Here is a 12,254-nt window from a genome sequence, read left to right on the forward strand (position 1 = left end):
AAGATTTTTGAAAATTGTGACAACAGAGAAACCGGTCTATAATTTGTGAAGTTGTGCTTATCACCAGATTTATACAGTGGAATAACCTTTGCTATTTTCATATTATTGGGGAACTGCCCAAGTCGAAACGACATGTTAAAAATATGGGTTAATGGTTTGCATATCCCCTCAATTGCCTATTTAACAGTTGTCATAGTGATACCATCACTATCACTATGTTTTGTTACCACATTTATTCACTATCTCTATAATATAAGGAGAGTGCACAGTTTGCAGTTGTTTCTGTAGGCCTGCTTATGCTGTTGCACACCGCGCTGTGTGGCTGAATAAGCTGTTCCATGAATGGTTAAATGAGTTAGCTTAATGTAGAGCAAATGTCAAACATTATCTACCATCACCTCTGCGTGTAATTCAAGAAACACGCTTGGGCTTTTAAATTTCCCTCTATTAGATAATGGAATGAAAGCTAACCTCACCTCTTAGGCATACAATTTCCAAGAAACATACTGCACATGCACTTGATGTGTGGTATTACAAGAATCACGAGAAGCTTGTCAGGTTTAAATAGGGGTTGGCAAATCCTCACTGCCTCTTCACATAATTTAAACTTTTGCAAGTTAATCTATTTGCAATTTCTTTAATGAGAAAGAATACTTTTTTTTTTTCTATATTTTGATTAATTTTAACAGGTGACCTCAGAGACTTTTATGCTAGATGTTTTATGCTGGAATTTAGTTGTACAGTAAGAAGAAGTAGTGTCAGTGAAGTCAGCCTAGATATTTAAATGTGTTTAAATTAAATTCGATTTTAATCACTTTTATAAAGAAAGGTTTAAATGATGTGTTTCAATTGAACACAGAGTCAAAGCCCAGTCACATTTCAGGCAGCTGCTAATGATACATTGTCTGAAACCAAGCATCTCATTTGAATAGTCATCCAGAATACACAAACAGTAATTAACTACCAAAAAAGAGACACACCCACACACACACACACACACACACACACACACAATTTCAGTTCTTCTACAAATACCGGACTCTTCGAGTAGACATTAAAACACAGGCCACCTGTGTCACACATGTTTTTACCTTCTGCTACTTTTTACAATATGCAGCCAGTTTACTACACTAAACCCACCAAAGTTTAGCTTAATACTTAGTAGCTTTATAAGCAAGCTGACAACGTGTAAGAAAAACAGCACATTTACTGCACAGCATCATCATTCGTTATCACAGGCCACTGATGAGAGACCACTGTTCATCTCCAATGGGCCTCTGAACTTTATCTTTTCTACTACAGTCCATCAGAATAGTCACTGTTGCCTTCTCAGTTGATTTTCACTCTCGAGTGTCTTCTCAAGTGCCAAACCCCTAACACAGCTTTCATCTCATTTGCATTATCACAATTACTGTTGCCAACCAACACCTAGCAGTACAACAGTTTTTTTCATGTATATGTAATGATCACAGGGAAATTCACTCATCCACTGCCAATGCTAACTTCAGATTCTTCTCCAAGGTGTTTCAGCACAACACTTCAACAAGTGTTAGTATCCTGCAGCTATGTATGCTGCGACAATAACAGACTTTACATTTGCCATGGGGGAGAACGCTTAACGAATGCTTAATGCTGCAGGCAGGGTTTAAATGCAAGAATCCATCCAGCCTAAATCAGAGGGTGGGGCTGCAACAAAGATGAGCTTCTTATGCCCCTGTGAAGAGCCTCTAGATTCGCCCTCCTCAGCGTAGAGTGAGTACAGTATGCTCTTGGGTGTAGTCACTCTCATCTCCCTGTAATTCTGAGCGTTAATAATGAAATGCCAGACTTCTACCTGGAAATCCATGATTCATGATTTATGGCATATTTATTAATGTATCATCATTCAAGCTCCAAAAACAGCAACACAAGAGGTAAAAACCTTATGTGATACATGTTTTGAAGCTCATTGCTGTCCCAACCAACGTAAGACTTTCTTTAATCATAATAATAATTAAATCCCTGAAGTGTTGTTTGGCTTTCCTCACCATCGGAAGGCTTGTGTCACTTGTGTTACAGTGAAACAGCAAAAGTCATTTTAAAAAAAAAATAAAGAAAGAAAGGTATTTTTTCTGCTTCCTGGATGCATCATCGCTATTTCTGAAACTCAACGTTTATACTTTCTTACATTTCAGTTTGTTCATTTCTGTTCATTCAACCCAAATGAATGAGATTCTGAATCACCTTTCTGTGGGATGATTCATCACTGATAAGGCCCACGCAAGATGTATCATCCTCAAATTTAATAATCAGATTAGAGTCAGAGATGCAGTAAATTGCGGGTGCCTGGCTGAGGTCCTTCTGCTGAGGGTTGGGTGGGATGGGGGGTGTCCATCTTGTCATGTCTTTGAGCCTGGTTTCACATGAACTTCATGCTTATATGTAAGACAAAAAAGGAGGGGTGTTTACATGATATGTAAGGAAATCTGAAGATCATGTGGATTTCACAAGTTACAGTTTTTATATTAAACTAGATAAATAATGACCTTGACTTAAAGCTTGTAAAACAGCCACTCAACGCGGAAAAATGGCCCCAAACATAACCAAACCAGGCCTGACTGTAATTTCATAATTGCTTGAAAAACATTCATTATTTTTGCAAAAGAACAAAGCCTTCACCTTTTAAGAATATAATATACAGTTTTTCTTTTCATGGTAGTGTGAACTGCCAGTACAAATCAGAAAACAACAGTATAAATAATTGTGTTGTCTAATATGCAGCTTCACTTAATTAGCTGAATAAATTCAGTGCGATATTATTTTGCAGTTTACAGTTTAGGTGTAAGCAATTCCTCTCAATTCCCTTTGGAGGTCTCACTCACATAAAACTCAGTAGTCTTGATTATTTATTCCCCTCCTCATCCTCTGTCCACAGACACATACACACACCGTTTTTATGCTGAGTACATACACTTCTATATACATGTTGCCCTAGTAGTAGTGGGGGGGGTCGTAACGGTAACCCTCCCACAGCCCTCTTTCGTCCACACACACAAACATGCAAGTGGAGGCCATTTTAACACACAGTGCTGTAAGACTGGTTAACAATAGTTTAATTAGAAACAAAAAAGTGGGTAAACATGTTTCTGGTTGATACAGGTTGTGGCTTTAGGGGTTCTTTTAGGTTTGTGGAGAGAAATGCTGTCTTCTGTTTTGTTTTCTATGAATGTCAGTGACCTGAAGGGCAACTTACTTTGATTCTGTCTGTGAACGACACTAAGGCTGAATCTAATTTTAAAGGTTGATGGTGCATATCTATGCCAGATGCTTAGTGAAGAGGTTTTATATATATATAAATAATTTGTTGTTGTCCTACAGTCAAGATTATTATTTTTTGACTTTATTTTTTATTATTTGCCAGTGTTTGAAAGCAGAAGAGCCAGTAAGAGCAGGTTAGCAAGGTAGAGGTGACCCTGAATGGATCAGTTTTCAATCTGAATGGAGCATTAGTAAATATCTGCTGCTGCACATTGTTGTTGCTGCATTTCTCCAAGTTTCTGTCAGAGGTGAGGCTCACTGTTCTTTATAAGGGAAGATGACACAAACAGCAGGAGAAAAAATAGGTCAGTCAATAGAAATATATGTTTGCAAAGCTGTAAAAACAGTTACAGTAAGGATGCGAAATGTAAAACCAGTAGCTCACACACAGGAACACAAAATGCACATCGCATGGTATCAAAGCAAACCACTTTCATATCACACTCTGATATCTTCTACATTACCCTCCTTATCATTTGATCGGTTGGCTGGCGATGAATGACAGCGGGTTGTTTTCCTGTACATTTTGCAGTGAATTGATTCTTGTGTTGAAGTAATCATTGGTCTTGATATTGAGATGAAGGCACACTCATCATGAGTCATAAATCAGCCATTACATTAGCAATCTGGTTCGATTTAAACTCTGTCATTTTGATAGTTTACACTGCATGGCATTCAATATAAGTTCTGCACTGAATTGTAGCTTCAAGACAAACTTCAGTGTGTCTTGATTAAATGTTGTGAGGCCAACAAGGAGCATTAAACATAAAAGAGCTAATTAAAGCACTGCTGAATGCTTCCAACCGTATAAAGCCCTTTTAATTAAGATCCTGAATTTAAGATGACTGAGAGGCTCCGTGCTAGGCTTTGTGTTGTGTAAACAAATAACCTTGGCAGTTCACCTTTGAAAATGATCGGTCATGTCAGCTATTGATACATAGATGTTAAGCAAATGTGTCAGTCCTGGAAAATGTAGGAAATGAAACCAAGGGCAAAAGTTAAAAAAACAACAGGGACAAGGCATAGAAGAACAGTAAGTGCATATCCCCACAGTATACAGTACATCCCAAAAGTTCTGGCTAATTAACAACCCACCATGAGACTGCAACACACTGGACACAAGCCATAATGGGTAATATGTGTATGGACCAGATGCTTATCTTGAATCTTGGGATGATGAGCATGTTATAAAGGATGGGCCGAATTAACAGTGGTACAACAGAGGGATACAACACGGGCAATTTTTACAAAACAAAGTTTGGCTTAAATGCTTGTAATATGAGCTGAGATGAACCCTATTATAATCCAGATCTGTTACAACTAGACTTACATGCTGCAAACCAAGCACAGTTCTTTTTAATTGAGCTGGTAATCCCATTATTAAATATGTTTATTACAGAATAAATGTTTACTATGGTTACATTTCACCGGTTGGTCATGATGACGGTGGAGGCAACTTGCATCTGTGGGAGGAGAATTTTAATGTTCTTTACAAGGAAGGCATGGTGTCTCAGATGGAGATATGGCAGAAGATATTAGGGAATGCGAAGTGGGGACACAAGAGATGCATATCTGTGCTGGTAATACTCCACACTGCACACAGCAGGAGAACCATTTCAGAAAGCAAATACCTACATTCATTTTACCAGCAGTATCATTCAAATATAGAAACTGAAATATATAGAAACATAAAAATATTCAGGGGTTAATGAAATGCACCGTAACGAGATTTATCCACCTATGTCATATACAACACTATTCAAATCCAGGAAGTGCACTCTAGCAACAAGGCAGAACACAAATCACAGTGTTGGAACTGAATCAACAAACAAATTATCTGGAGCTCTGTACACATATGCACATCATTTTGGCAAGTGTAGGGACCATTTTTGGCCCAAGTGCCCCAGTGTAGTCAGATTTGGCTTTGTAAAGCTAACAGACCATAGTGCCATGTGGAGGGGGACTCAGAGCTGGCTGCCATACTGGAAGCACCTGAAGCTGGGAGGGAGGGGAACCAGTGAATGAATGAATTCTCTCTGACAACAAAATAAATAAATAAATCCAACAAAATGCACAGCTCAACATAATAGCCTGTTTTGTGCTGATAATAAGTGGCTGAAAACAATCAGCTGGTAGGGAACAGTACACAGCAGGGGCACTGTTACCTGATTTCACACTGGAATCAAGCCTCTCTTACAGTGCCCTGTTTTTTTTCTGATGGTATGTGATATATAATTGGCCCTGAGCCATAAAGTGCATTTCCCAAGGTCACAAGCTTTCCACATACATGCTGGAGCCATTTAGCATGTAGGACTGTGAAGGACCAAATGTTTAGCTTTAATCAGACCTGCCCTTCAAATAAGGGGGACACATCAGACAGTTATGGATAGTTTCATTCACTAAATATCAGTGTACATTTATAATAAAGCATATCTATCACCCAGCAGAATCATGCATGCCAAGTATGTTGTCGCCTGTTATTGTAAATGGAAACAGGCCACGTACAGTATGTGCATGAAAAACCCACCACACGTTGAAGTAAAGGTAATAAGCTATGAATGAGCTGGTACCTGTGAGCATATGAGTGTGATATCCCTATAGTGACTGCTGAGGTTATTGAGAAAAAGCGCGGTTTAAATGAGCAATAACCAACAGCACATGCAGTACGATCAGTCCTGGCACAAATATAAACGCGCATTTTCCTACAGAGGCCTCTATCACATTTTTAGTTCCATATTTGTACAAACGAACAGTCCACATGCATTTAGACAGACTACCCAGTCGTTACTGCAACATCGGCTGCTTGCACCCCAGGCTTACCTTGCACCCGAACATGAGAGAGAGGGTCCGGTGGCTGCAGATGACCTTACACTGGCACATGACCGGCGAGAGACACTTTAAATTCCTGACAGGCAGAGACATCAGTCGAAAGCCTCACTCCAAGACAGACAGCACAGACCAGAGCTAGTCGGTCCGCGGCCACTCACTCAGAACCACGATGCAATTAGACGAAAGCCGAGGAAGCTGAGAAAGGGGGGGTGGGAGGTCGGTGATGTCTCTGACAAGCCGGGTTGCCCGGTTGAAATGTGACCGTAGCGGTGCTTGGGTCCAATAGGCGTGTTTTATGCAAACATCATGGATGTTTGCCACGTTTGGACGCATGTGTCGCTATACATTGCAGGTGGTCCAACGGTTTAACATCATTCATGCTTAGTCTCTCTTTCTCTCTCTCTTTAATTGTTTGACCGTAAAGTTTCTATTCAATGCGCAGCTGGAAGCACATAGGAAAGGAGTTGTGAGGCTGAAGAGAGAGAGAGAGAGAGAGAGAGAGAGAGAGAGAGAGAGAGAGCACTCGTAGATCAGTTATTCTGACACTGCATAGGCCTCAGAAATATTGGCAGTAGTATCAAAGTTAAAAAACGAACAAACAAACTAACTAACTAAAAGATCCCATTCAAAGCAGAGAAAACTAGGACACCTATGATGCCCCATCATAAAGCCAGGCTTGCCGGTGTATGTTAGTGCGCTTACTGCGCTCCCTGTTGGATCGTTAGGAAATTGCTACAGGGACTGTCCAAGGTGCTGAAGGGTTTCAAATCAATGCACAGCACTTGAAGGCTACAAAATGACTTCCTTTCCTCTCCTCTCCTCTCCGCTCCTCTCCTCTCCTCTCCTCTCCTCCCCTCCCCTCTCCTCTCTCTCCCTATGCTTCTATATGCCACCATTACACATTACTAACTGTGTGTCTCCTCTCTCCCGTAGTGTGTCCTCTCTCTCTCTCCCTGTCCCTTTCTGCAGGTTGCCCTGGAGCTCTACATCTCTGACGAGCAGTCCCCAGCCACATCGACCTGATCAGTGTTTGATTGTTGTGTCTTGTTGCTTTTCTTCTTTTGTCTCTCCTCTATCCACTCACCCCAACCGGTCGAGGCAGAAGGCCGCCCACCAAGAGCCGGGGTCTGTCAGAGGTTTCTTCTGTTAAAGGGAGTTTTTCCTCCCCACTGTCACCAAGTGCTTGCTCAAGGGGGATTTGTTGGGTTTTCCCTATGTAATAATAGTGATAACAGTAAGGTCTAGACCTTACTTTGTAAAGTGTCCTGAGATGACTTTTGTTGTGATTTGGCGCTATACAAATAAAATTTGATTTGATTTTGATTTTGATTTGATTCTACCTTGCTCACTGAGCCAGAGCCGACCATCATTCATCAACACCCTCACACAGGGTTATTGCCAGTGTTTGCCTCTGTCATCCTGCAGCACTTTATAAATAAGCCCAAATACCACAGGTGGACCTTTATCCTCATTTCTAATAAAGGTGTGAAGCACACACAAACAGTACAATGAAGTGAATGACATCACACAAAAACGATAGACTGTTTTGTTGTTGCACAGAATTGTCAGCAATTTTGTCACTTTGCAGAGCTTTTTGTCTTTTCTTTTCTTTTTCAGTCTCAGACAGTTCCATGCAGGTAGTTTGGGTAAATGCAGAGGCATTTATCATTTAGGAGGTGTTAAAGAGTTTAACCTAAAGGTTAAGTAATTAAAATTTGATGTATTACTGTGTTGTATTGAACATCAAAAAAGAAAGAAAGAAAATAAAGAGTTTAAAGTAGTTTTTTTTTTTAATTAAAGTACTCCAGATAACCAGCATTATCGCTAACATTTGTCTGTGTGTGCCAAAAATCATTGCTTTAACTGGCTTTGGACAATATGAATGACCTCTTTAAATTTCACTTGTGTTTTTCCGACGTGTAATTGTGCTGACATGGAGAGCCCACATGGTGGAGTGAGAGATCGAGAGATCCAGGTAGGCTATATTTAAATCTTGTGCATTCATCTCAGGGCTGACTGCGGCGCAGGGCTCAACACTCATGGGTGACGTCAATGTTCAATCGAACAGAGAGGCTGTTCCAAACACACACACCAAGGTAAAAAAAACCAAAACTTTATCACCGTCCCAGAGAGTTGGGGGATATCCTCAGAAATCTGCAATATGCTAAAGAGATCAAAAGGTTTATGACAGGATTTCAGAGGAATGTCATGAAGTGTGAAGTATTGTTATTTTTTTAAGGAGCAGGAAAAATTTTAGGAAAAATATTCTTTAAAGTTAAATCTCCCAGAGAATAAAGCACATTACAGTAATGTGATTTCCAGAATACTACATGTGTATGTGTGTGTGTGATAACTTTTTGTTACTCCTCTTTAAATCACATCCAAATCTTTTCCTTAAGCATTCCCAAATCCCACTCTGAAAGTAACTGACTGATCTCTTGAATCAAGTTTATTAGGAGAGATCTAATGATACCTTGAAAATAATGTTTCTAGTCCATTTTAGGACTGATTTTAAGTTACTGATGTTTGTTTTTAAAGCTTTTAATGTCCTTACTCTGCTTTGTCTGTCAGAACTTTTGCATTTTTACAGACCTGTAAGAACTTAGGTAAGCGAATCAGCTCCGCTTAGAAGTTTCAAGGTCCAGCTGCTGGCCTTGGGGTGACCAAGCCTTTGCTGTGGCTGCCCCCAAACTCTGGAACAGTTTACCGATGCACTTTTTAAGCTTAATCTCTCAAACCCTATTTGTTTACCTTGGCTTTTAATTCATAGAACTTCTTATTTTATTCCATGCATTTTTAATTATTTTATGTATTTTTATCTGTGTATTATTTGCATTAGTTGTGAAGTAATTTGGTCAGCAAGCTGCTGTGTTTTAAAGTCCTATGTAAATAAACTTTGATTTGATTTGATATATCTAACCATCTAATCAGCAGTCTGCCACATTGCAAATGGCTTACACAAACAAGAAATTAGAGTTTAAATTGCTGGGGAGCATGGATTTTATATAAAAATGGAGGACGAGTCACCTCGTCATGAATGTATGCAAAAGTGAAGCCAAAATATTACAGTTATAGGGGCTGTCATGTTTTTTTTGTTTTGTTTGTTTTTTTTTCAGCCAGATTCTGCACAGTAGTGACCTGAGGTGGAGCTGTGGTATCAGATCACCAGTCAAATGATCCAATTACACCCCTTTTTATATAATCAAATAACTTATTAAAAACAATATAATCAGAAGAATGACCACTTGTACATAAATCACTTAAACATGCAGAAATAACCATTTGGAAAAATGATTTGGTTTGCACTTTGAATTTTTAATTTGGCACATGTCAGATCTGCTAAAATGGAGGTGAAGTGATCTATCCTGCAACCAGCCACAAAGTGGTGATAAGCCTGTGGTGGCTCCAGTTCTGGGAGCTGTCCATGGGTGTATTGCAAGAGCTGGATACTCAGCCATTCAGCCAATTTTTATCAGTGCCCACTTGTAGTACTGCAAAAATAAAGTAAAATAAAATAAAACTTGCCCTGGGGCAATGATAAAAGAAACATCTAAAAAACTGCTAACTAGACAACTCCAACTGCAAACCAGGTCAGTTATTACTCATTGTATTATGAATCTTTAATCATGGAGGTTTTACATTTGCAAAACCTTCCTAGAGTCTAGTAAATTGAGTTTTATTTTTGGGATGTCATCCCAAAGTAAAGTCTATGAGCCGAACAGGAACACGTGGGCAGGAGTGTGTAAGGCAAAAACTAATGTGCATGTGCAGTCGGCTTCATAATGTGGAAGCAACCCCAGCTGAAAAAATACGTTTTTAGTGCATGTGCCAACTTCCAGCTGGAAGAATGGATGTCATCTTGTAATGTGGTATCCAGGTCTCATAATACACCCATGGAACTGTCACATCATCCAGCTTTATATATACTCTATTATTTATGGTGGGGAATCAAAACAGGATGTTATTCAGTAACCATTTATGTCTGATGAAACTTGTTAACCTTTTTTGCTGCAGCAATTATATCAGATCTGATCCACTGTCTTTGGGAATTTCTAGTCGTGGTTGTGCCCCGGGATGGCACAGTGGTGCAGTGGTTAGCGCTGCTACATCACAGTAAGAAGGCTTTGTGCCCGGGCTGACCCAGGGCCTTTCTGTCTGGAGTTTGCATGTTCTCCCTGTGCAGCATAGATTGATTGGTGACTCTAAATTGCCCGTAGGTGCGAATGTGGGTATTTGTGGTTGTCTGTCTACATGTTAGCCCTGTGATAGACTGGCGACCTGTTCAGGGTGGACCCTGCCTGTCACCCAGTGCCAGATGGGATTGGCTCCCCTATTCAGGAATAAGCGGTACAGACAATGGATGGATGGATGATTGTGCTCCAATTTCAAATAACCATTAACGGAGATAGCGCACAGAAACCTTACATTTGTCACTCCACTGAGCTCTGGTGTGTATAGGAACAGCAAGAGGAACATGTGGCTGTGTAGGCTATATAGTCATGCCTGGGCTGACATGATTCCCCTTTGGGTAACATGGTTGTCACTTAGTGGCTTCACAGAAATACAACAATATTCATAATGTCATTTAAAGGCTTTTTTGTGTAGCCAGCCTATATGTAGGGTCAACTTGTTACATTGTTTTGCATAGAAATGTTTTTGTTGCTGTTGTTGTTGTTGTTTTAGATTTCAAATATAAATTGATTTCTTTTGATTCAACTCAGGCTCACTTAGAGGTAATACATAAAGATGGATATGACTAAAAACTACCTATAATCATCATAGATACAGTATAATTTCTATGATGATCATATACTCTAAAAGACTTTGCCTACTTCCCCATTCTGCTACAGCATTATGTAAGCGTGGGAGTCACATGGAAACCTGAACTGTGTTGAGTATACTATTAACATCCTAATGCTCCACTGTGTGGAAGAAAGAGAGAGAGAGAGATAAAACCCCAAAAGAGCTGGAGTGTTTCCATGACAACATCTGCAGGAGGTGACTGATCCCTAACAAGTAGACCATGTGCCAGCAGCATTCTGGTCATGGCATCTATTGTATAAAATGACTGCATCTCTCATGGGTGATTGATTGTGTACATAAAAGCAGGTGCCTCATGCTACTATGACATGCAACAGCAATGAGACACAGACACATGCCAGAGTTTTCTCAAAATATAATGAAGCACTGAAAGTGGAAGAGCAGGCTGCTAGTGCAAGCATTATTCACCACTGGCTGGTGCACAGCACTCACTGAGCCTGTGAGTGCCAAGCCTAATACACTGTAGGTAGAGCTGGATGTGACATACTTTACATTTTCCCATCTTTTCTTGAGAAAAATACATAGCATGTAGAAATAAATCAATGCCTGATCAAAGTCCAAATCGAAAATGTGAGGTATTTGATCCAGATTTAAAAATATTCTTGAGTTTCTTTTGTTATCTCTCTGCTGGCGGTCTGAAGGTACTCTGTGTTCAGTAATTTTATATTAGTTTAGTTAATTTTTTTTTAGATGTTTGTGGGATCTAATCCTGCTGTACTTTGTCCACACTCGGGGCTCCAGGCTAACACTTCATACTGGTGGCACTGGTGCCATAAGGTACTGTATCTCAGATGATAGCACTAGTGCCAGAAGCGGTGCCAAATCTAAGCAACTGATGTACAGATATGACTGTGAGGGGAAAATGGTGTGTTTCCATCACATGATCTGTTCTGAGTGCAGCACATTCTTCAAAGTAGATGTCCTTATTTCCAGTATAAGCTACATTCAGGTGAGCCCACTGGCTGAGCGTAAGGGTGTAAGGAGTGCGTCTGCACCTAGGCCTGCACCATCTGGGCTCTCGAGACAACGTGAATGTCCAAATAATGTAAATCAATAATGTACTGTACAGCAGTGTTAAGACTGGTGAGGAACTAATTAAGTACTACCATTAAGTTTATTGTTATTTTACCTCGTCATAGATTATATGCATTTGCATCACCCACTAAGCATGCAAAGTTACACAAATCACACACACCTTCCCAGCATTCTTCTTCGAACCATGGGAAGTTTAAGAAATGGTGCTCGGATTCATCATATAGGGGAAACACTGAAGAGTAAAATAGAGAGGACTCTCACTTAGGTATAAT

At 39.9% G+C, this 12,254-nt stretch overlaps 1 protein-coding gene across 3 annotated transcripts in view; it reads right to left on the reverse strand.

Moving 5' to 3' along the window:
* The window catches only part of dlg4a (discs, large homolog 4a (Drosophila)), a 64,654-nt gene that overhangs the window by 34,321 nt on the left and 18,079 nt on the right, over nt 1-12,254 (reverse strand). Inside the window, exon 1 of one of the 3 annotated variants that reach the window (XM_020598786.1) lies at nt 6,118-6,364. The exons of the other annotated variants lie outside the window; for them this stretch is intronic. Coding sequence (XP_020454442.1) covers nt 6,118-6,219 — 102 coding nt within the window. The 5' untranslated portion in view covers nt 6,220-6,364. Of the gene's footprint in view, nt 1-6,117; nt 6,365-12,254 lie in introns of those variants that run through there. 3 annotated transcript variants of the gene reach the window in all.

Source organism: Monopterus albus, unplaced genomic scaffold (genome assembly GCF_001952655.1).
Source record: "Monopterus albus unplaced genomic scaffold, M_albus_1.0 scaffold39.1, whole genome shotgun sequence".
NCBI classification, from domain to species: domain Eukaryota; kingdom Metazoa; phylum Chordata; class Actinopteri; order Synbranchiformes; family Synbranchidae; genus Monopterus; species Monopterus albus.